Genomic DNA, 21,918 nt, shown 5'->3' with positions numbered 1-21,918 from the left:
TGCGGCCTGGCCTTCTGCCCAGGGAACTGAGCCGAGATCAGGCGGCCAGGGCGCTGCCCCCCTAGTGGGAACCCCAAGCAGTCGAGTCCCTCGCACCCTGTCTGTAATCAAATCAGTCCCAGCGCCCCGCGGTCGGGGGCGGGGTGCGTCCAGGGCGCCTCATCTTCCGGGGTTCTGCTCCCCAGCCCCTGACACTTGGGCACTTTGATGACTTGGGGGCGGGGGATCTCTTGACGGAGGGAGCTGGGCTCCTCGGCCCGGCTAGGCAGCCAGGCTCAGCCCCGGGGGCAGCGCACCCACTGCGGAGAAGCTACTTGGGAGTTTCTGCCCCCCCCCCCGTACCCGCCCCCGGGCTGGGAAGGAGGGATGCTCAGTTCACTCGCGGGCTGTCTGTGGGAAGCTAGGATGGAAGTCACCGCCTACAGGCTACCCTGAGCCGCGGGAAGACCCGGGTCCCCACCTCGCCTGGCCCACGGCGGTGAGGTCCTCCGGCCGCGCCGCCCACTGACCAGGAATCCGGCGTGGTCGCGCTCGCCCGCTGGCTCTGGGGTGTGTGGGGGGACCCGGAGGGCAGGCCGGGGCGGGGCCGCTACACCCACGAGGGAAGGGGGACAGGACCCAGCCCCGCGAGGCGGGGCTCCCTACCTCCGCTCGGGCTCTGGACACCCCACCCACTCGATCTGAACCCCCGTGGGGAAAGCAAGTCCAACTCCCCGAACGGGACTCGGGGGCAGGAGCGGAGGCGGAGGGGGTGCGGCCGGTGTGCGCGCGCGTGGGAGCGCGCCCCGAGCGCCCCGCACGCCCCACTCGTGGCTTGGGGAGGCGGAGAGTGGGGGGGGGACTTGGAGAAGCAGCCAGTGGTGTAACCCCCGGGAAGCGGAGGGAGCCGGCGGAATCCTCTCCGAGGGAAGCCCCCAACAGGTCCGCCTCGCCGAGTGGAGGCTACGGACGGCTGGAAATTGGGGGGTGGGGGTGCCCACAGCTTCCTCCGCGCGCCCGCCCACCCCGCCCCGCCCCGCCCCCCCTCCTTCGCCGGAGGTCGCGGGGGCCGCCGGGGCGCCCCGTCGGCGGCCACCCGCTTCCTCCCGGAGAGCGGCGGGGCGGGCGGGCGCACATGAGGCCGCGGGCGCCCCGGCGAGCGCGGGCGGCCCCCTCGCGGTGCCCGTGGTGATGCCATGCCCCGCCACCACGCGGGTGGAGAGGAGGGCGGCGCCGCCGGGCTGTGGGTGAGGAGCAGCGCGGCGGCCGCGGCGGGCGGGGGGCGCCCGGGCAGCGGCATGAAGGATGTGGAGTCGGGCCGGGGCAGAGTGCTGCTGAACTCCACCGCCGCCAGGGGCGACGGCCTGCTGCTGCTGGGCACCCGCGCGGCCACGCTGGGTGGCGGCGGCGGCGGCGGCGGCGGCGGCGGCGGCCTGAGGGAGAGCCGCCGGGGCAAGCAGGGGGCCCGGATGAGCTTGCTGGGGAAGCCGCTGTCCTACACCAGCAGCCAGAGCTGCCGGCGCAACGTCAAGTACCGGCGGGTGCAGAACTATCTCTACAACGTGCTGGAGAGACCCCGCGGCTGGGCGTTCGTCTACCACGCGTTCGTGTGAGTACCCGCCGCCCCCTCTGCCCCCCTCCCCCGGGGCCACGCGGGGTCCCCTTCCCCACGGGTGCGCTCCCAGCCCGCGCCCCGGGGGTCGGAAGCGCGCGCGCGCACACACACATGCTCACATTGGAGAGCGCGCGCACGTGCTGCTTTATTATGATTATTCGCATTACTATTCGCCTTCTTATTTATTTGCACGTGTTTGTGATCTGGGGACCTTCCGCCTCCCTCGCTCCAGCTCCCTCCCATCTCTGGATCTTGAGCCTCGTCCCCTCGGTCCGGCGGCGCCCCCAGTAGTTGTTTGGGGCACCCCGAGATAGAAGAAGGTGGATTTTAGGTTTCTCCGTTCCTGGGGAGCGAGGAGATGGAGAGCTAGCTTGAACTTCAAGCCGAAGCGGGGACGTGCGCCGGGAGGCTGGGCTGGCCGGTTACAGGGGTTCCCGGGGTGATGGCGGAGGAGAGACAGGTCCTGGGGTCCCCGGGGCGGCGCGGGGCAGCTGCGGGTCCGTCGGTGGAGCAAGCCCGCTGGCTTCTGAGGGCGCCCGGAAACACGCCTGGCCACCAACGGCAGGTCTCACCAGTGCACGGAGCAGTTCTGCTCACAGAGATGGTGACTAAGGTCGAGAAGAGTGAGCCAGGCTCGAGCGCGGGCACCCCCCAGGCAGCCGTGGGGCGCGGGAGCGGGGCGCCCGGGTGTGACCCCAGAAGCCCAAACCCGCCGCGTCTGCCCGGAATCTGCCCAGGCAGTGGGGGGGGAGGGGGGCGGGAGGAAGCCAGCACTTGAGGCTCTGACATGTGAGAGAGAGAGAGTGTGTGTGTCCCCTGCCCTCTAGCAGAGAATGTTTAATGAGAAGATGATTGGAAGCAAATGCTTATTTTTCCCTTAGGCATTTAAAACCTTTCAAGTTTACTACTGTTTTTCCCACAAGGTCCATTCATTCAGTCTCCTGTAAAGAGTTCAGGTTTAGATGGACATTTTACACCCTGTTTGATTCTTGCTTTTTCTGTTTGTTTGAAGTCCCTTCCTCTTTTCCATGTTGGCTTTTTTGGCTCTCCAATCCTTATTCTACCTTCTTTATGTGAAAATGAAATATAAACGGATAGAAGATATTTAGAGAAAGTGGCAATCACCCACTCGTTCCTTGTTTCCGAGGAAAATATGCTTTGAACACAGTAACCTGATTTCTTTTTGTGTCATGTGTACATGTCCTCATCTGAGATGGGCTAGTATCAATATGGAGGAAATATATATATGTATATATATTTAATAACACGGAGAAAGCTTGTTTGGTAAGTACTAAGCCTAGAATTTGACTGCCCAGGAGTCAGGAAGCTGTGGATTCTACAATTCATGTGGCTCTAGTGTCTGGAAAAGTTTACAGTTCTAGACTGGTGTGAGCTTGTAGGATTCAGTGAAAGCTTCCATGCAACTTGAATTATTATTTCTACCAATTTCACATCATTATTACACTGAAATGGATTAAGGTCTACCATTCACTGAGGAAGAGCCGTATTACTTTAGGATGTAGATACTATAATTAATGTTCATCATAGAGAAACACCACTGATATATATTAAGCATGCCTTCCCTGGGTTGGTATATAATCGCTCTATTATTTAATGAGCCCAACAAGCTATTTTGACTTATTTCAGAATAAACTCAAAATTTAGCAATGATGATACCTAATTTGGCAGCAAATATATAATGTGTATAATGACACTTGACATATGGCTTGGAACTTTCACTATGATGGCTTTCCTTTCTGGTGATATGCAAAGAGAGCTGGAGATGACTGATAGCTGAACAAGCCACAAACCGGACATCCCTTCTCCATGTCTCTAAAACGAGTATGGAACTTCCCACAAAGCAATGCTTTCATTTCCAAGTCTTGGCTTTTAACAGGTTTTCAAGAACCTAAAACATCTGCACACTTTAACAAATTATTTTTGAAAAGGTTCAGGTTCGGGTATTTCCCTACCTGTCAGGTTTTTTCAGTCTAGCCATGCTTTTTTTTGATAGGATATAAATGATGGCATATGTTGATATGTTAGAAATGAAAAGATAAGTTGATATGAAATAAAAACAGCACAAATTGATATTAAGAACATGATGTTTTGCTTCGTACACTTCCAGCAATAGGAAACAGTAATGTGTGAATTACTATATCTAGAGTTGCTAGATACACATTAGCACAAGGGCTGCTTGTGATTTTGTGTATTTCATTGAAAAATTAATTATTGATTTTATCCTTGGTTGTTTTCTTTTGATGGTTCAGGGCTTGAACTCAGGGCTGTCTCTAAGCCTTCTGCTCAAGCCTACTGCTCTGTCACTTGAGCCACAGCACCAATATTGGCCTTTTGGTGGTTAGTTCAACATAAGTCTCATGGACCTTCCTATCTGTGAACAACAGTGCTTAGATATCAGCCTCCTGAGTAGCTGGGTGGCCACCGGCACCCAGCTTAAATGGGTGTTTGAATAGCTGGACTTTACACATTAAATTAATAAATCAATGTTGCTTTGAGCTGGACATCTAACAAGACCACTAATAATGCAAAAAATACAAGAAAATCACTTCTAGAAGAGGTGTAACTAACTAATTCCCTGCCAGCCTGGGAATCCCCAAATCTTACTTTAATAACAGTTTTTGTAGCATATTAAGGTTCCTGCCAAGAAACAAGTGCACTGTGATTAATGAGGCACTTCAGGGATGAATTTACTTGGTAGACCAGTGTTTATACTGCCAAGAAACAAGAAAAGTGTATTTAAAGTTATGCTTTAGGTAAAGAAAAACCTCTGTTAAATATGCAGAACTCATTATTACAATGATACTTTAATGATATAAAATGTGGTTTTAAGAGTACTTATTCCAAGCTGGGTGCTGGTGGCTCAGGCCTGGAATCCTAAGTAATCATGACATTGAGAGCTGAGGGTGTGGTTTGAAATTAGCCTTGGCAGGAAAGTCTGTGAGACTCTTCTCTTCAGTTAACCAGAAAAAAAGGTAAACGGAGCTGTGGTTCAAGTGGTAAAGCATCAGCCTGGTGTTAAGAGCTAAAGGAAAGGATCCATGTTCTAAGCTCAAGCTCCAGTATTGGCCCGAGGATGCATGTGTGTATGCATAAGTATTTATCTCAGCCTGCCAATAAGAGATGTCTGAAATACTTTCTTATAGCCTGTGAATTGGGATTAGAAGATCAGTGTCATTACTGCACTTTTGGTTTTATGAGTACTTTTGTTTCCTGCCTTTAGTTGTTCTTCAGTTTACTAGACCAACCATTAAAAATATAAGGTGACTAATTTCCTTGTACATTGTTTGACTTTTCTTTGTTCAACCTTTCTTAGTTCTCCTTTTCAGGAGGATTTTTATTTACTCCTAAGTATTTTAATAATACATTTCTTGAAGGCCTTTGTTTTTCCCACCTCTACTGGTTCTTAGACCTCTGCATAGGATGATTGTATTATCCAGTGTTTGATCATTTCTCTTCTGTTAAGGACCTTCTAGTAAGAATCTCTGGCACCATAGCTCTAAATGGAAGTTTTTATTTCTTAAAAAGAAAATGCACGGCCTGGAGTTTTAGCCTAGTGGTAGAGTGCTTGCCTAGCATGCACGAAGACTAGGGTTCGATTCCTCAGTACCACAAACACAGAAAAAAACTGGAAGTGGTGCTGAGGCTCAAGTGGTAGAGCTCTAGCCTTGAGAAAATCCAAATTCAAGTCTGGGACTGGCAAAAAAAAAAAGTAAAAAAAATGCAACTATTTATTTATTCATTTGGAGCAGTGCTGGGATTTGAATTCAGGGCCTCTCACTTGCTAGACAGGCACCTTTCCACTTCAGCCACGCACTTAGTCCTTTTATTATTAGTTATTTTTGGTATAAGATCTTGCATTTTTGTTTAGGGTAACTGGAACTACAATATTTCTTCTTTTTTGTCTTTATTATGTTTTATTGTAACTAATAGAAGGGTTCCATTATATTCGCCAGATAGAAGGTGCATTTCTTCACAAACATTGATACCACTTCTCATGTTTTTGTCCCTATTTCTCACCCCCACTCCCTCCCCTCATCTTGTTTGCCCCCCATTCCCTATCCTATTTCAAATAAACAAATAAACATATATACAATATATCAGATAACAAGGTAAGATACTGTAACAATATGAGATAACCAAGGGACAGCAAAAGAGATGAGAAATAGAATAGTACATTAAGAAAAACAATCACACATTATATGGCTCTTGTTTTTATATCCTGGAGGTCCTTTCATTTAGCCTCATCCTATATGGCCTTATGTATCTAGGTTTTGTTCTATTGTAAATCTCTGCTAGGAGAGTCCAAAGTTTCTACTGATTATGACAAATGAGAGAAACCATTAAGCCTATGTTCCTTTGAGTCTGGCTTACTTCACTTAATATGATTTTTTCTAAGTCTTGAAACTACAATATTTCTGTTTATATGTCTTGTGTATCTTGGTTGACAGGCATGTGTCACCATACTGAGCTACTGATTGAGGTGGTGTCTCACTAAGTTTTTGCCCAAGGTGGTCTTCAACCATAATCTTCCCAGTTATCTGGATTTCAGGCCTGAGTGATTGAACACTGTTAATACAAATCATGTATTATTCCCTTACCTTACATCTTTCTGTTATTTATTTATTTATTTGTGGATCTTGGGGTTTGAACTCTGCCTGGCACTAACCCTGAGCCCTTCAGCTCAAGGCTACCACCCTACCCTTGTGCCAGGCCCCACTTCCTGTTTTCTAATGATTAATTGGAGAAGAATCTCTGGTCGTTTTGTGGCTGGGATGGCTTTGAACCTTGTTCCTCAGAGCTCAGCCTCCTGAGTAGCTAGGATTACAGGTGAGAGCCACCGCCCCCAGCCTTCTTTCTGTTATTATCACTTGTTTATTCATTTGTACATGTACTTATTTCTAAAAAGCTAAGTGGCCTCATGGTTAATCTCATGTAGTTACTGTATCTGAGTTTGTTACCTGGTATATTGTATATATGTTTATTTGAAATAGGGAAGGGAAGGGGAAAAACAAGGTAATTGGAAGGGGGTGGGGAGATGGAAAGGGGGACAAAAACATGAGCAGAAAATATGCTCAAGAAATAATGTACCCATTACCTGAGGAATGTAACTGTAATCCCTCTACAACATTATCCTGACAATAAATTACATTTTTTTTTAAAAAGCTGAGTGGCAATATTAATGATAGTATGTGTTAATTCCCAAATTAGTAAGAAAACGACCTCTACTTTTAAGTATGGAAATGATTCTAGCATGTGGTGATTATAACCACATGATAAAGTATGACACTGTATCTGTGCTCTTTAGAGGAGGGAAAAGAAGAGGTAATGGAGGAGATAAATGCAGAAATGTCATTAATCTTCTTAGAGAAAAACTACACAAAGGAATACTTAATTTACACTTGTATAAAATGGGGAATGAACAATCCCGGTGAAGAGAAAAAAGCTTGTGTAAAAGTTTGGAATTGTGAATCAGCACAGTAATTGTAAGTGCTTGTGAGAATTTACAGGATGAGGACAGATGTTAAAACAGTCTCATGTCCCCAGGAACAGGTGGGTGACACCTGTCACCTTAGCTACTCAAGAGGCTGAGAGATGAGGATCATGAATCAAATCTAGTCCAAGCAGAAAAATACATTAAACTCTTATCTTTATCTAGTTCACTAGCAAATGAAGTTGCAAGTAGAGGTGGATCTCAAGTGGAAGAGCCTTGAGTGAAGAAGCTAGGAGAGCTCAGAATCCTGAGTTCAAGTTCTAGTCCTGGCATGGAAAAGAAGAAAAGTCACATCCCTAACATTCGCAAACCTCAGATACTAGCCATGGAATTGGGTCTTTATCCTGTCGGTAGTATTGGGCAGTGATGAAAGTAAGAATGATGCAATCCGATAAAATTTTGACCTGCATTTTCATCAGCTTAGGAAATAAATCCTTAAGTTCAAGATGGAGTCATTATAGCCTATCATAAGATGGAAGCCACTATAAAATTTTCATTCAGGACCGGGAGTTTAGTTTAGTGGTAGTGTGCTTGCTTAGCATGCAGGAAAACCTCTGTCCATTCCTCTGTACCACATACATAGCAAAAAAGCCAGAAACGGTGCTGTGGTTCTAGCCTTCAGAAAGCCCAAGGACAGTGATTAGGCCCTGAGCTCAAGGCCCAGGACAGGCAAAAATAAATAAATAAATAAAATTTTCATTCGGTCCTGCATGCTTTAACTTACAACTTCTTTCTACAGATATCTATTGACTCTTCTCAGTGTGCCCTATGCTGGTTTAATAATATGAGAGAAGCCTGTCCAAGAAACACAGACAAGCAGGGAACTGCTGTCTCACGCCTGTAATGCTAGCTACTCAGGAGACTGAGATCTGAGGATCAAGATTTAAAGCCAGCCCAAGCACAAAGGGACCTGAGATGCTTATCTCCAATTAACCTCTAGAAAATGGGAAGTGGGACTTGGCTCAAGGGTAGGGTGGTAGCCTTGAGTTGATGGGCTCAGAGACAATGCCCAGGCCCAGGGGTAGGGTGCTAGCCTTGAGCTGTAAAGCTCAGGGACAGCGCCCAGGCTGAGTTCAAGCCCCATGATGCTCCCCCCCCCAAAAAAGAAAAAAAAAACAGAAATGCAGGCAATAACTTTGGAGTTAATGGAAATGTTAAGATACAGAATTGACCGACGGTTTTCACCAGTTCCCACATGTGGTATGAGAATGCAGATCTAACCCGCGGATTTGAAGAACAAAATGGCATCAATACCATGAATGATTGGTAAAAAGGCATTGTATCCATAAGTTCACATTTGGGAATGTTCTTTTTTAGATGTTTTTGAGTCATTTGGGTTGCTGTTGAAAAGGATCAAGCGCAGCTTTGAACTAAACACAGTTCTTTTCCAGTGGGTTTTGAATCAGCAAGCAGAACTTTCTTAGGTACATAGTATGATGTGTGTGTGTGCGTGCGTGCGTGTGTGCGTGCGTGCGTGTATTGAACTCAGGGTCTGGACTCTGCTGCTCTACCACTTGAGCCACAGCTCCACTTGAGTCTTTGTGTTGAGGTAAGAATCTTACAGACATTCCTCCTTGGGCCTCCACAGCTTTACTGACGCAGTCTTCAAAATATTCCACTGGTTCCCTTGTGGAAGATGGGATGTTACCCTTGCCAGCCACTGTCTGTATCTGACACTCTTAGATACAATTAATTGCTTTATTATTTTTACCGAAATTTCACTCCAATTTAAATCTATGTGTTTAGAAATTGATGCTTGAGTTCTATTTTTCCTCCAAATTCCTTAAAAATCACTGATTTCCCCTAGAGTTGGAGAGCCTTTGTAGTGATTTATCTTTCTTTAGTTGATGCAACAAAAGTATGTTCACATCCTTCAAATCAATCTAATCTTAGAAAAATAGACAAAGGTACAATAATTGAGGACCTTATTGCAGTTAGAAATATTGCAAAATGTGAAGATACTTAACACTTATTGGAAATGCTGAATATAGTATAGCCTAAAAGCAATAATACACAGAAAAAGTATATTTTTCCATTTTCATCTATGCCATTATTATCTAGCTCTGAGTAGTGGGTCTCAATTCAGCATATCAGTTTATGAGTACAGTGTATCTTAGTCAATGTCGCCACCGTTCTTGAAAAGATTTCAAAATGGAATAAAATCCTGATACAAGAAATACTATAAACAAGGCAGAGAGCCAGCAGCCTTTTGATAATTACTTGCAATGAAGTAATGCCAGTTTTACTTTTTAATTGCAAATGGTCATTTTGGCAGATTAAAATGCCAGCAGAGCATGTTTGATCCCAGACCAGTGGTGTGAAACAACCAGAAGCCCGATTGTCAGACACCCACAGCACATAGTTATGTTTAATGACTTGTCTATGTTTCCAATTTAATTTTCTTTTTCTTCAACCCATTATGAGGATGCTATTTGAAGTTTTATTTGGTTGCAACCTGGGAGACCAATTGGCCACACATTGCATTTTTTCAGAAGCAATGAGATGCTTGGATGAGTCCCAGAATTTCAAGCATACCTGCTAATTCTTCATAAGTTTGAAGAGTGAGACCTTCCTAAATTATGTTAAATTCATCATTTCTTACTTTTAGTAGTTTGAACTTTTTCTGTCACATACATATGAATATGTGTGCATGTATATTCCAGATATGCTGAACCAACCTGTAGACATCTTTTTGAAGAGATTTTATGTCAGTGAAACTATTCATATTTCTCTTTGATTTATTCTATAAAAGTAAAATGAGGCACTTGAATAAAATGCAATTTAGAAATAAAAAAGATTTTACATTTAATCTGGGTATCATAAAGACTGTCTTATAATTTGAAAGATGTTTAAATTTAATTATATATGAGGAAATAATACATTTTTTATAAACTCAGAGCTAATGCAGTGGAGTGCTGTTTCCATGTTTGCATAGTAAAGAACTAGGATTTTATTTTGTGAATGTTGGGCTATCTGTGAGACATATAAGACTTTGACAGGTAATAACTGTAGTAGATTTTGTTTAATATTTATTTGGGATACAGTCTCATTGGACTTGACCTCTTTATACATATTCCAAGCTAGCCTCCAACTTGCCATCCTCCAACTTTAGCCTTCTGAGTGCTGGGATCATAGGCTTATGCTACCATACCCAACTATCACTGGATTTTTTTATTAGATTTATTACTCTATCAGCTCTATGACTTATGACTCAAAAGGGACAAAACTGGACAAGGAGGACCAGTTTTGAAGCTTATTCCAACCTACACAAGAGATAATTAGGATGTAGACTGGGAAATGGTAGCAGAATGGAAAAGACATGGTAATAAAATTGAAATGTATTAACACATAATCCAATGCAGATGATAAAAGAAGGTCAATTGGTCATTTCCAGCTTCTTTTCTTGGATAGTTCCAGATGGCAAACCATTTTATTGAGACCAGGCATGCAGATGAAACAGAAGGTTGAGGAAAATATGAGAGGTAAAAATGTGGTTTTCGTTGTAGAGGGTAATCTGCTTGAGGAGGATGGTACAGGAAGCAGCAAAGAGTAAACAAAGCAGGAGAAACATGGTAACCTGAAGCATACTAGCCTCTCAAAGATGAGTACAAGATACAAGGGTTTAACGAAGTACAAAGTGAGACAAAAAGAATCACTAGATCCTCAAAGGAGCTGGGAGCATGGCCTAGTTGTAGAGTGTTTGCCTAGCATGCACCAAGACCTGGGTTCAATTCCTTGGTACCTTATACACAGAAAAAGCTAGAAATGGTACTGTGGCTCAGGTGGTAGAGTGCCAGCCTTGAGGAAAGCCTAAGGACAGCACTCAGGTCCCGAGTCCAAGCCTCAGGACTGGCAAAAATAAAATAAAATAAAATACTTTTCTTTTTTTTTTTTTTAAAAAAAAAACAACAACAAAAAACGGTGGTGCGGTGGTTATAGAAACCAAGTGTCCCAAGAGATTCACAAAGTTGTCAATTATGAAGTAAGTAGTGGCTTAGTACTATAGACAACAAGGATCAGGGTTGGGCATCAATGGCTCACATCTGTAACCTAGACATATACATTAACAGCTATATACACTATATTTAAGACAGTAGAGGGAAGACATTTAGGAGCCTTACATCTCCCAGACCCAAATGCATTGGGAAGAAGTGAACTAGAATGAGATTTTAAATTGTCCTGTTTCAAGTCATTGGATATACATCTCAGCATTCTGATTCGTAAAAACCACAAAGAACCACAATAATATGAATTCACGGTATGTACAAGACTATGGGCAAGGAATTATAGGAGTAAATTATAAACAAGACATAGTCATTTGCCTTAAAGATTTTCTTTTAAATTGAGTGGTATTAATTTATTTTTTACTCCATCACAAATATATCCCCCAAACATGTCTAAGAACTGACTGAATCAAAGCAGTGTCTGGCTTTTGTCCAGTGGTGATTAGTGACTGCTGCTATAGAAAGGATGTACCGACCAGTAATTGCCAGTTATCTTGACCCTTTGGGAGATTCCAAAGTTGGGTATTCAGCTGCTTGTGAAGGTGATTGAGTGTTCAATGCAGGGCATTCCCACACAGAAATCAAACACAGGAGTTCCCATTGATCATAGTAATTTCTAAACAGTAGTAATTAAACTGGTTAAACTCAGTGTTTAAGTTAATAAAACATTCTGAGTATGTTTAATTTACTCCAAAATATTTTTAAAATAGAAAAGAAAGATGCCACTTCATAATAATGTGTATGGGGCTGAGACCCTCTCCCGGAAATGGCTTAAGAACAATAACCTAAGAGTTTAGTTCAACCAAAGGAAATTCTGATTTTCAGCATACAGTTTAAGCTTCTATTATGTTTAATATTTGATTTTTTTCTTTTTGTGCAAGTTTTGGAGTTTGAGCACTATCCATTAGCTATTTTGCCCAAGAATATTAGCATTCTGCCGTTTGAGCCACAGCTTCCCTTCTGACTTTTTGGTTGTTAACTGGAGACAAGAGTCTACTGGGTTTTCCTGCCCAGGCTGGTTTGAACTGTAATCCTGACAGCTTAGCCTACTGAGTAACTAGGATTATAGGTATGAAGCACCAACACCCAACTAGTCCCATATCCCCTCCCCCCATTTTTCCCCTAAGGAATTGATTTCTAATCTTCTGTTAACTCATTCAGCACATGAGTATCTGGTATATACGGTGTCTTCGGAACACATTGAAAATATATTTCCTGGGACAGGGCATTTGGCTCAGTGGTAGAGTGCTTGCCTAGCATTCATGAAGACCCAGGTTTGATTCCTAGATACTACATACATAGAAAAAGTCAGAAGTGGTGCTGTGGTTCAAGTGGTAGAGCACTAGCCTTGAGGAAAGCCAAAGGACAGTGCTCAGGCCCTGAATTCAAGCCCCAGGACTGGCAAAAAGAAAGAAAGAACTCATGCTTGAACTCAGGGCCTGGATGCTGTCCTTGAGCTTTCTCAAAGCTAGCTAGCATTCTACCATTTAACCACAACACCACTTTTGGCTTTTTCTGTGTATGTGGTAGCTAGCCAAGGCTACCCATGTATGTCTTTGGTGCATGTTATGCGAGCACTCTACCACTAGGCCAAATGCTTGGCCTGATCATAGATTTTTTTTTGGTGGGTCATAGGGCTTGAACTCTGGGCCTGGGCGCTCTCCCTGAGCTCTTTAGCTCAAGGCTATTTCCCTACGCCTTGATCCACAGCCCAACTTCCCCTTTTCTAGTGATTCATTGGAGATAAGAGTCTCCAGGTCTTTAGTGCCCAGGATGGCTTCATGATCCTCGGATCTCAACCTCCTAAGTAACTAGAATTACAGGCCTGAGACACTGCATCCAACCATGGATATTCTTTTTTTTACTCCAAAATAACAGCTAAAACAGGTTTTGTTCTTTTTCATTGGCTTAAACTCTGTTTCTACATTATAGTCTTAATATATATTCCCAAAGCACATGATAGAATATTTAAGGGATTTGTTCATAACAATCAATTATTGGCTGTATTTCTTCCTCTCTTCTTTTTCCTCCTCCTCCTCGTCTTCCTCTTCCTCTGGTTTTCATTTTGATGTTATTAGAGTCTGAACTCAGGAGTTGTCTTATGTTCACTCAGGTTGCTTACTTGACTAGCATGCTTGACTACTTGACCATACTTCTACTATGCTTTTGTCCTAGTTATTTATTTCCTCACAGATTTTTTTTTTGGCCAAAACTGGCCTCAAACCTTCATCCTCATGATTTCAGCTTCCAGAATAGCTAGGATTATAGGTGTGAGACACCAGTACATATATTATTACGTTTCAATGCTTCCCACCTGCCCAGGGGACACATGCAAAGTTAGGTTCAAATTAGGTTCAAATTTAGAAAACACAGGGGTAGGCTTTCTTAGAGTTCTGTAAGCTTTATAAATAGCTACCTATTTTTCTGAAATACAGAAATAATCAGATATTTAGCGACTGGTTTTTGAAAGATCAACCTTCCCAATTCACAAATTCATTACTCTTTGATGGTTGAGAAATGAATTTGAAATGATTTTTTCCTTTAGATGGAACTATTTTAGAAAAAACCCCAAAACACCATGTTTAAAAAATCCAAATATGGGGCCAGGAGTTTGGCCTACTTGTAGGGTTCTTGCCTAGCAAGAACCCGGGTTCAATTCTTTGGTACCACATACATAGAAAAGCTGGAAGTGCTGCTGTGGCTCAAGTAGTAGTGAGCTAGCCTTGAGGAGAGTTCAAAGACAGCACTTAAGCCCTGAGTTCAAGCCCTAGGACTGGCAAAAATAAAAAAATCCAAATATCAGATAGAGTTCTTATATTATCATGTAGAAGACTTAGTGTTTGTGAATTTCTCTTAACAGTGGTGTGCAGGAAAATTTGAAAAACCAGATGAACCATCATATCATAATGGCTGTGTAGCTAAATTAAAGGGAATACAAATGTCGTAGAAGTCCTATACATGCAACATGTATGGCCTTGGTCAAATTGAAACCCTTCTAAAGTGGACCATGCTGTAAGTGTGGAAATTATGAGACAAGCTATGTCTGTGTGTGTGTGTGTGTGTGTGTGTGTGTGTGTGTGTGTGTGTGTATTGTGTGTCAAACTAGAGTTTGAACTCTGTGCCTCAGCGCTCTTTGCTTCGAGTTTTCTGTTCAAGGCTGGTGCCCTGCCTCTCAAATAACAACTCCACTTCTGTGGGTTTTTTTTTTTTTTTGCTGATTCGTTAGAAGTAAGTGTCTCGCAGATTTTTCTGCAATGGCTGGCTTCCAAGTAGGATGTCAGGTGTCTCCTTCTTGATTAGTTAGGACTACAGGTGACTCACCAGTGCCAGGCTCCAGACATGTTCAGAAATTCCTTATATAATCACAATTGGTGCAAAACAACAACCATTTAGATTTGTATCTCATTGTTGAATGTTTTTTAACCTCTTAAAGGAAATAAATACTTCAAAGAACAGGTATATGTAAACAAAAAGGGATGCTCAATAGATAAATAAGTGAATTAATTAAATACCATCATTCACAACCACATTATTTTTGCTACCAAAATTACTATACAGACTGTTGTATGTTCAAGTTCTTTAACCTGAAACAGTATTTTTCCCCCTCCAAATCAGGAAATACCTTATCATCTTTTTTTCTATTTCTGAATGCTTAAGTTAAAGCACATTTTTCAAGTTCAAATGTGAAAACACCTCTGAACCTCCTGCTGTGACACCCTTAAGCTGAAGATCTGTCCAGTTTGAAGGGCTTTTGGGACCTATTTCAACATTGTCCATTCTATAAGAGAAAACATTCTATAAAAATGTTAATAACCACTTGCTCAGATCACACACTGATGGTTGGATTTAGCACTGGTGAGGAGGCCTGCCACTGCCTTTCTAGAAAGCACCATACTTATGAGTCTATGTCTTGCCCCAAACTTATTCCTCTTGAAGGCATCCTGTGTTTTTGTTTTTAATGTGAAAACTGACATGCATTTTAAGTGCTGTGGTTTGTTAACTCTACGGAGGATATTTTATCCACAAGTATTTAATATATTTTCACTCTGTATAACAGCAGAAAAAGATTACCTCTTTAAGAAATGACTAGTAGCCAACAAATATTGATGCTTATTACATTAATTCATTTCATTTATTTAAATTTAGTGCAAGTACTGGGGCTTGAACTGAGGGCCTGGGTTCTGTCTCTTGAGTTTTTCCATTTCAGCCTGGCTTGTTCTCTACAATGGGAGGCATACCTCCCCGCTGGTTTTTTGCTGGTTAATTAGAGATAAGAATCCAACTGACTTTCTAGCCCAGGCTGGCTTTGAAATGTAGTTGTTTGATGCCAGCCTCCTGAGTATGTAGGAATGTAAGCATGAGCCTGTATGGTTCTTGTTTTAGGGGTTTCAACTCAACATGTCACATTGAATTGAATGCATCTCAGTCCCCGTCATCCCATCTGTCATTCTTCATCTGTCCAAACCTGCCATGGCAAACATATCTAACTCCTTTTTATGTCTGAATAGCCTGAGATCTAGAACATCCAGACAAAATCCTATCTCCTGAAATTCATCTCTCTACCCATGAGCAGAGAGGATAAACATCAGGTGTACAAACAAACACAAGATTTTGTCATGAATGCTTAAAATGAACTTGAATTTGATTTTCATGGTCCGAATACTTCTTTGTCTGTATCAAATAAACTCTTGTAGTTATCATTAAAATGCAGTGGTTCTACTAATGAATACTTGGAGAAAGGGTTTGGATGGTTATCTAAAATCATGGCTCAGAGAGTAACCACTTTTGCCTGGCTCATGTAGTATATGGTTCTTAATACATTTCTCACTAATCTCAGAAAAAGTTGAAGTGCAGAATTAATTAATTGTGCTGGTATTGGCCTTTGAAATCAGGGTTTAACACCCTCATTTAGATTTTTCACTCAAACATGATACTCTATCACTTGAACAACAGCTCCACTTCTGGTTTTTGGATAGTTAATTGGCAATAAGAGTTTTATGATTTTTTTTAAGTTAACCTGGGATGGCTTCGAACAGCAAGCACCAGATTTTGGCCTCCCGAGTAGCTAGGATTACAGGTGTGAACCACCAGCACCTGGCTTCTATTTAATTTTTATTGGCAATTCTATGTGCCCTATTCCTCCCCTGAAAGGCTGTATCATTCTTTCTGTCATCAAGTGTTGAGTATTATTCATTCTGGGCTACTGACCAAACAAGTACTTGAGGGAGGTGATCGTATGGAAAGAAAGAGCCCACTTTCTCTTAGCACTTAATTAATGCTTTGTGTCTTACAGAAGAGGGTTAGTCAGCACTAACAGATAAAGAACACTGAAAGAGGCGGGCTCTCATCATGGGCAAATTTGTCCACAAACACAAAGCACTTACCCTGGCCATCTGTATATAAAGAGACCATGAGATCATTCAACTCTGACTCTACCTTCCAAAGAAAGTCTAATTAGTTGGTATTTGTTAAACATTTTGAGATAGGATCTGCAATACAGCAATGTCAAATCACAAGGCAAATCTATATCCTTTGTAGATCTTTGTACAACCTTTGTACATCCTTTGTAATAAACTGATGTCAAATCAGTTCATTAACATTTTAATGCCTTCTGAAGATAGCCACGGCAATTTTATGTTTGGTCCAGGGTCCATAATTTTGTTTAATTCACAGATACGTGAAGTCTGCAATAATACAACCACAGCAGTGTTTATTGAAGCAGTGTTCTTTCATTTATGAGCTTCAGAGACTATGTACAACTATCATTAGAAATGAGTTAAATCAACAATAGCAATATCATGTGAAGGAAAACTGCTCCTTTGAAGACATCGAGGGTGATATGCATGACATCTTTCAAAAATGAATTATTAGGCTCATGGTGGCACATCGTGATAATCCTGTCTACTTAGGAGGCTGAGATCTGAGGCTCGAAATCTAAAGCTGACTTGGAAAAGAAAGCCTGTGAGACTCTTATCTCCATGTAGCCACCCAAAATACCAGAAGTGGCATTTTCGATAAAGTGGTAGAAGGACAGACTGCTAGCCTTGCAACTGCACTCAAGCTATGAGTTCCAGTCTTGGTACTGGCACAAATAATAAATAACAATGAAATAAAGTGAAGTATTAGCAGACAAAGTATAGAGTAAGACATTGTATATAGAATACATATACACATATTCACTTTTCTAAAGTAAGACAAAGGCTATACAGTAGATTTGCACGGTTCATTTCAGTTGTAACCGATAGACTCGCAGAGAACACTGAGTTAGTGAACACTGCATCATGGCTTATACTGGAAATGCAGAGATATGTGCTGGAAGCCTTTGCTCCCAGCATTTTGATCGCCTAGTGAAAGCAGAAGTTTGCTTTGTGTGTTCTTCTTTTTAAGGAGCTCTTACTTAGTATACTGTTATTTCTTAACATTCAGCACACTATAACGTATGTCTGGATGCAGCTTGTATTATCTGTGTTTGTCCCATCAGGCCCATTGTAGACATTTTGTACTTAGGAAGGGCTGCTGCAGTTCAGTAGTCCTTCAGCCTCATCCAGTGTTCATCTGGGAACAAGAGACACAACTTTCTAGTTTATGTGTTTACAAATGTTTGGGAAAATGCTGCCTCAGTTTTGAGGGCTGCTAGTTAATGTTGATGAGATAATTTTGCAAATACGGGATCTGGATAATGAAGATCAGTAATTCACCCATGTGCATGCATGTGCACATTTACACACACATATATGCATGCGCACATGTGCACACATACTTCCTATATGCATGTATGTAAGACCGGAAGCTACTTAGAAGCAACAAAAGAAAGCTTGTTGGATGTCATCATTGGGAATAGGGCTGTGGGCAGAAATGACATATGATATATCTTCCTTTCTCCTTTCTGTCCTACTTGCCTTTTTACCACATCCATCACCGATAGCTTTGTCTTTTCTGTTCCCTTTCTGTTATGCCTCTGCTTTTACCACCACCATCATCATTCTTTTGGCAAGTCATAGATACTTTATGAAGCGATTTCCAGGGAAAGTTTTATTTGAGCCAAATTGATCATAGAGACTATGCCTTGAATCAGGCTCTTGGAAAAGATTGTCTATATAATTCCCATATGCATCTTCAAATGATGCTATTGCTACTAAATATTAGACATAGAACACGAGTTCTCAACGTGAGGTGGGCCATACATGTTTCCCTGTTTCCTAACTCCCAGGAAGCTCTGAACCTCGGACTGCTTCAAGATCAGTGATATTCTTGCTTAAGGGCTGACCATGTGTCATCAGAATGAAAACTTAATAAGTAGAAAATAATCATTGTTAATAATATACTGCTGGCCATTAAATAGTGTATGAATATGATGTACACATTTGGTCAGATTCCAGCGTCTAGACTGCCTGCTTCCTCACAGAACAAGTCCTTTGGTTTGGTCACTGTCAGCCATATTGTAGATGTATTCAAGAGCTTTGGAGCTCTTGGTCTCAGTCTGTATAGGTTCCATTTCTTCCTTCAGTAAACATATTTTCTTTCTTACCCTTTTATTAAATACAATAAAAAAGAAAAAAAAACATATTTTCTTTCTTTTGTGAGAATCCTGGGCATTGAACTCAAGGCCTGGGATGTTGTCTCTGAGCATCTTTTGCTCAGGGCTAGCACTTTACCACTTGAGCCACAGCTCTCTTTAAGGCTTTTTATAGTATTGGAGCTAAGAGTCTTATGGACTTTCCTGCCAGGTCTACATTTGAACCATGATACTCATATCTCCACCTCCTAAGTAGATAGAATTATAGGTGTGAGCCACCCACACCTGACACTGTGCATATTTTCTTAAATTAGTACTATCATTTTGGCTGGAACGGAAGCTTAATTTTAGGGCCTTGCACTTGCTTGCTTTTCTTTTTTACTCACGACAGGCAGCTGTTTGTGTTCCGTCCCTCTCCCCCCCCCCATTTTCCTCTCTCTCCTCTTCATCTCTTTTTTATTTTGTTGGTCATAGGTCTTGAACTCAGGGCCTGGCCTCTGTCCCTGAACACTTTTACTCAAGACTCATGCTCTACTACTTTGAGCCACAGAGCCACTTCTGGTTTTTGAGTCTCACAGGGACTTATCTGATATGGCTGACTTCAACTGAGGTCCTTAGAACTCAGCCTCCCGAGTATCTAGGATTAGAGGCATGAGCCAGTGGCTCCTGCCTTGTTTTTGTTTTTGTTTGTTGTTGTTGAAAGAGAAGCCTGGATAGAAAGTATCTTATGGTTTTCCTGTAGGGATTTCCATTTCTTCCAGGTACAGGATATGCCTGGTTCAAAAGGCTAAGCTGACAGTGGTTTAAGAAAGTATATTGAGGACATTCCTGTATCTAATTATAGCCATGATATATTAGTAGTGTAGTCTCTGTGGACTTTTTACCCTGTTTTGATTGTTAGTCTGTAATGTAAAATGATTCAATTAGTTTGTAGAGTTCCATTCCTAACAGCAGTATTCCATCTATCACCCTATCTCTCCTTCAATGTTGAGAACAGTGTCTTTTACATATGCTTTTATGCATATGTACACATAGTCAAAATGTGTGAAAACACCCCTTCATTTGAAAAAAAAATCAATAAGGCTTGTAAAGAATAGTGTAGCAACAAATGGTGGATGTATTTTAAGAATAAACTTTGTAAATCTATGTATCTCCAAAAAATAAAAATAGTCAAAGCTTAAAAATGTTTACTTTCCTCACTAAATATGACAGTTTCCACAAGTGGAACAGCTTGTATACCGATGTCTTATGTCTGCGTAACTATGATTGTTTAGGGAAAATGCATGTACCTATCTATTGGTATACATAGTTGATGGCAGTCTCTGTAGAAAGGCTCTTCAGTGAAAGCAAAAGGGTATTTTCTTTTTTTTCATATATTTTTTATTTTAATTAATAGAAGGGTTACATTATATTCACCAGATGGAAGGTGCATTACTTCACATACATTGATACCCTTTCTCATGTCTTGGTCCCCATTTCCCTCCCCCCCACCCCACCCCTCATCTTGTTTTCCCCCCTTTCCTATCCAATTTCAAATAACCAAATACACATTTATCCAATATATCAGATAACAAAGTGAAATACTATAATCTGTGTAATCTGAAATCTGTCAGCCCAGGCTTCCTTGAGCTTAAACTTTCTAGCTGGGATAGAGTTCTCTGTGATTGAGACTAACACACTGTGAGGGGTTACTAGTGACTGTGACCAGTATTTAGCCCAGGTACACTATCCTCTTTAGAAAGCACCAGTTAACGAGGTGCAGGTGGCTCATGCTTAGAATCCTGGCTACTCAGGAAGCTGAGATATGAAGACCACAGTTTAAATTCAGCCCAGGATGGAAAGTCTTTGAGATTCTTAATCTCCAGTTAACCACTACCCAAAAAATTAAAGAAATGCCAGAAGTGGGTGTTTGGCTTAAGTTATAGAATGCCAGCAAAAGAGCCAAATGAGAAAATGAGGCCCTGAGTTCAAGCCCCAGTACAGCTATGGAAGAATGAAAGGAAGGAAGGGACAGAGAGAGGGAGAGGGAGGAAGGGAAAGAGGAAGGAAAGGAAAGGAAAGGAAAAGAAAAAGAGTTGAGACAGGTACACTAAAAATACCATGCTGAGAAACCTGTGGTAATTTAATTGAATGAGTATTGATAACAGACTCATTGTGGATCAAAGCACCATGCCAGGGGCCATGTTACTCTGTTGGATGAGGTTGGGCTCTTGACAATGCTGGAAGAGGAGAACACAGGATCTTGTGTGCCCTGAGACCAGGGTGACCACCATGGGCGATTATTTCTTCAACACTGAAATGTACTTAGAATACACATTACAACCTTACCAGTATTAGAGAAAAAGTTCAAAAAAAGAAAAAGCAAGGAAATAATGGGAATTGTGATATAGTAAAATACCATCAGTTGTGGAAAGGGATGAATTAGGAATATTTGAATCCATGTGGGTATATACTCAAAATGTTAAGCAAAAATAAAATGTGTAACCGAGTGTAGTAGTGCATGCTTGCAATCCCAGCATTTGGAAGGTTGTAGTAGGAAGATCATGAATTCAAGGGCTACATAGCCAAATGTCAATGCAAGGTACATTTATATAGTATCAGACAGACTATCTGGTATTCAAAGACAGGGAGACCAGTACTTGTAGATTGCTTAGTCCAGCATGTGTATGTTATAAATATCTGTGAATGTTCAGTATGAATGGAGTAGAGGGGGTGATTTTTAGTCTGTCTATCTGTCTGTCTGTGTGTCTTTCTTATTTTTTTTTCAGTTTGACATTGGCCTTGAACTCTGGGCCTGGGTATTATCCCTGAGCTCTTCAGCTCATGGCTAGTGCTCGGCCACTTGAGTCACAGCGCCACTTCCGGTTTTCTAGTAGTTAATTTGAGATAAGAGTCTTGCGTACTTTTATGCCCTGGCTGGCTTTGAACCTCATTTCTCAGATCTCAGCCTCCTGAGTAGCTACAATTACAGGAGTGAGCCACCAGCACCTGGCTTTTTTCTTTGTTCTTTCTTTTTTTTAGTGATCTAAGTCTGGAGAACTATAAATTGTACAGTGGGTGCACGGCCACTCATTCATTTTACCCTCAGGTCTGTACTTTGTGATGTATTTCAAAAGATTTAAAAAAAAGAATAGAAAAATACTTAAGTGTTTATATAAAAACACTCAGATAAAGACTATATGGTGGTTTTACTCGGTCAATCTACCAACATAGCTGATGAGGTTTAAGACTCAATTTTACCTCTGAGTGCCCCAGTTTTGTTGTGTACTGATTCCTATCAGGCAGCTCAGGG

The 21,918-nt window shown here is 42.0% G+C and overlaps 1 protein-coding gene across 2 annotated transcripts in view; it reads left to right on the top strand.

Moving 5' to 3' along the window:
* Positions 1–1,113: 1,113 nt before the first annotated feature.
* The window catches only part of Kcnq5 (potassium voltage-gated channel subfamily Q member 5), a 524,085-nt gene continuing 503,280 nt past the window's right edge, over positions 1,114–21,918 (top strand). For both annotated transcript variants that reach the window (XM_090338552.1, XM_090338551.1), the window contains exon 1: positions 1,114–1,588. In XM_090338552.1, the coding sequence (XP_090194678.1) occupies positions 1,176–1,588 (413 nt within the window). In that variant the 5' untranslated portion in view covers positions 1,114–1,175. The remainder of the gene's footprint in view (positions 1,589–21,918) is intronic.

The sequence above is a fragment of the Megascapheus bottae genome, chromosome 8 (assembly GCF_031878675.1).
Source record: "Megascapheus bottae isolate mThoBot1 chromosome 8, mThoBot2.hap1, whole genome shotgun sequence".
NCBI classification, from domain to species: domain Eukaryota; kingdom Metazoa; phylum Chordata; class Mammalia; order Rodentia; family Geomyidae; genus Megascapheus; species Megascapheus bottae.
Note: the sequence above shows the minus strand (reverse complement) of the source record. Positions and strands in the feature narration are given on the sequence as shown.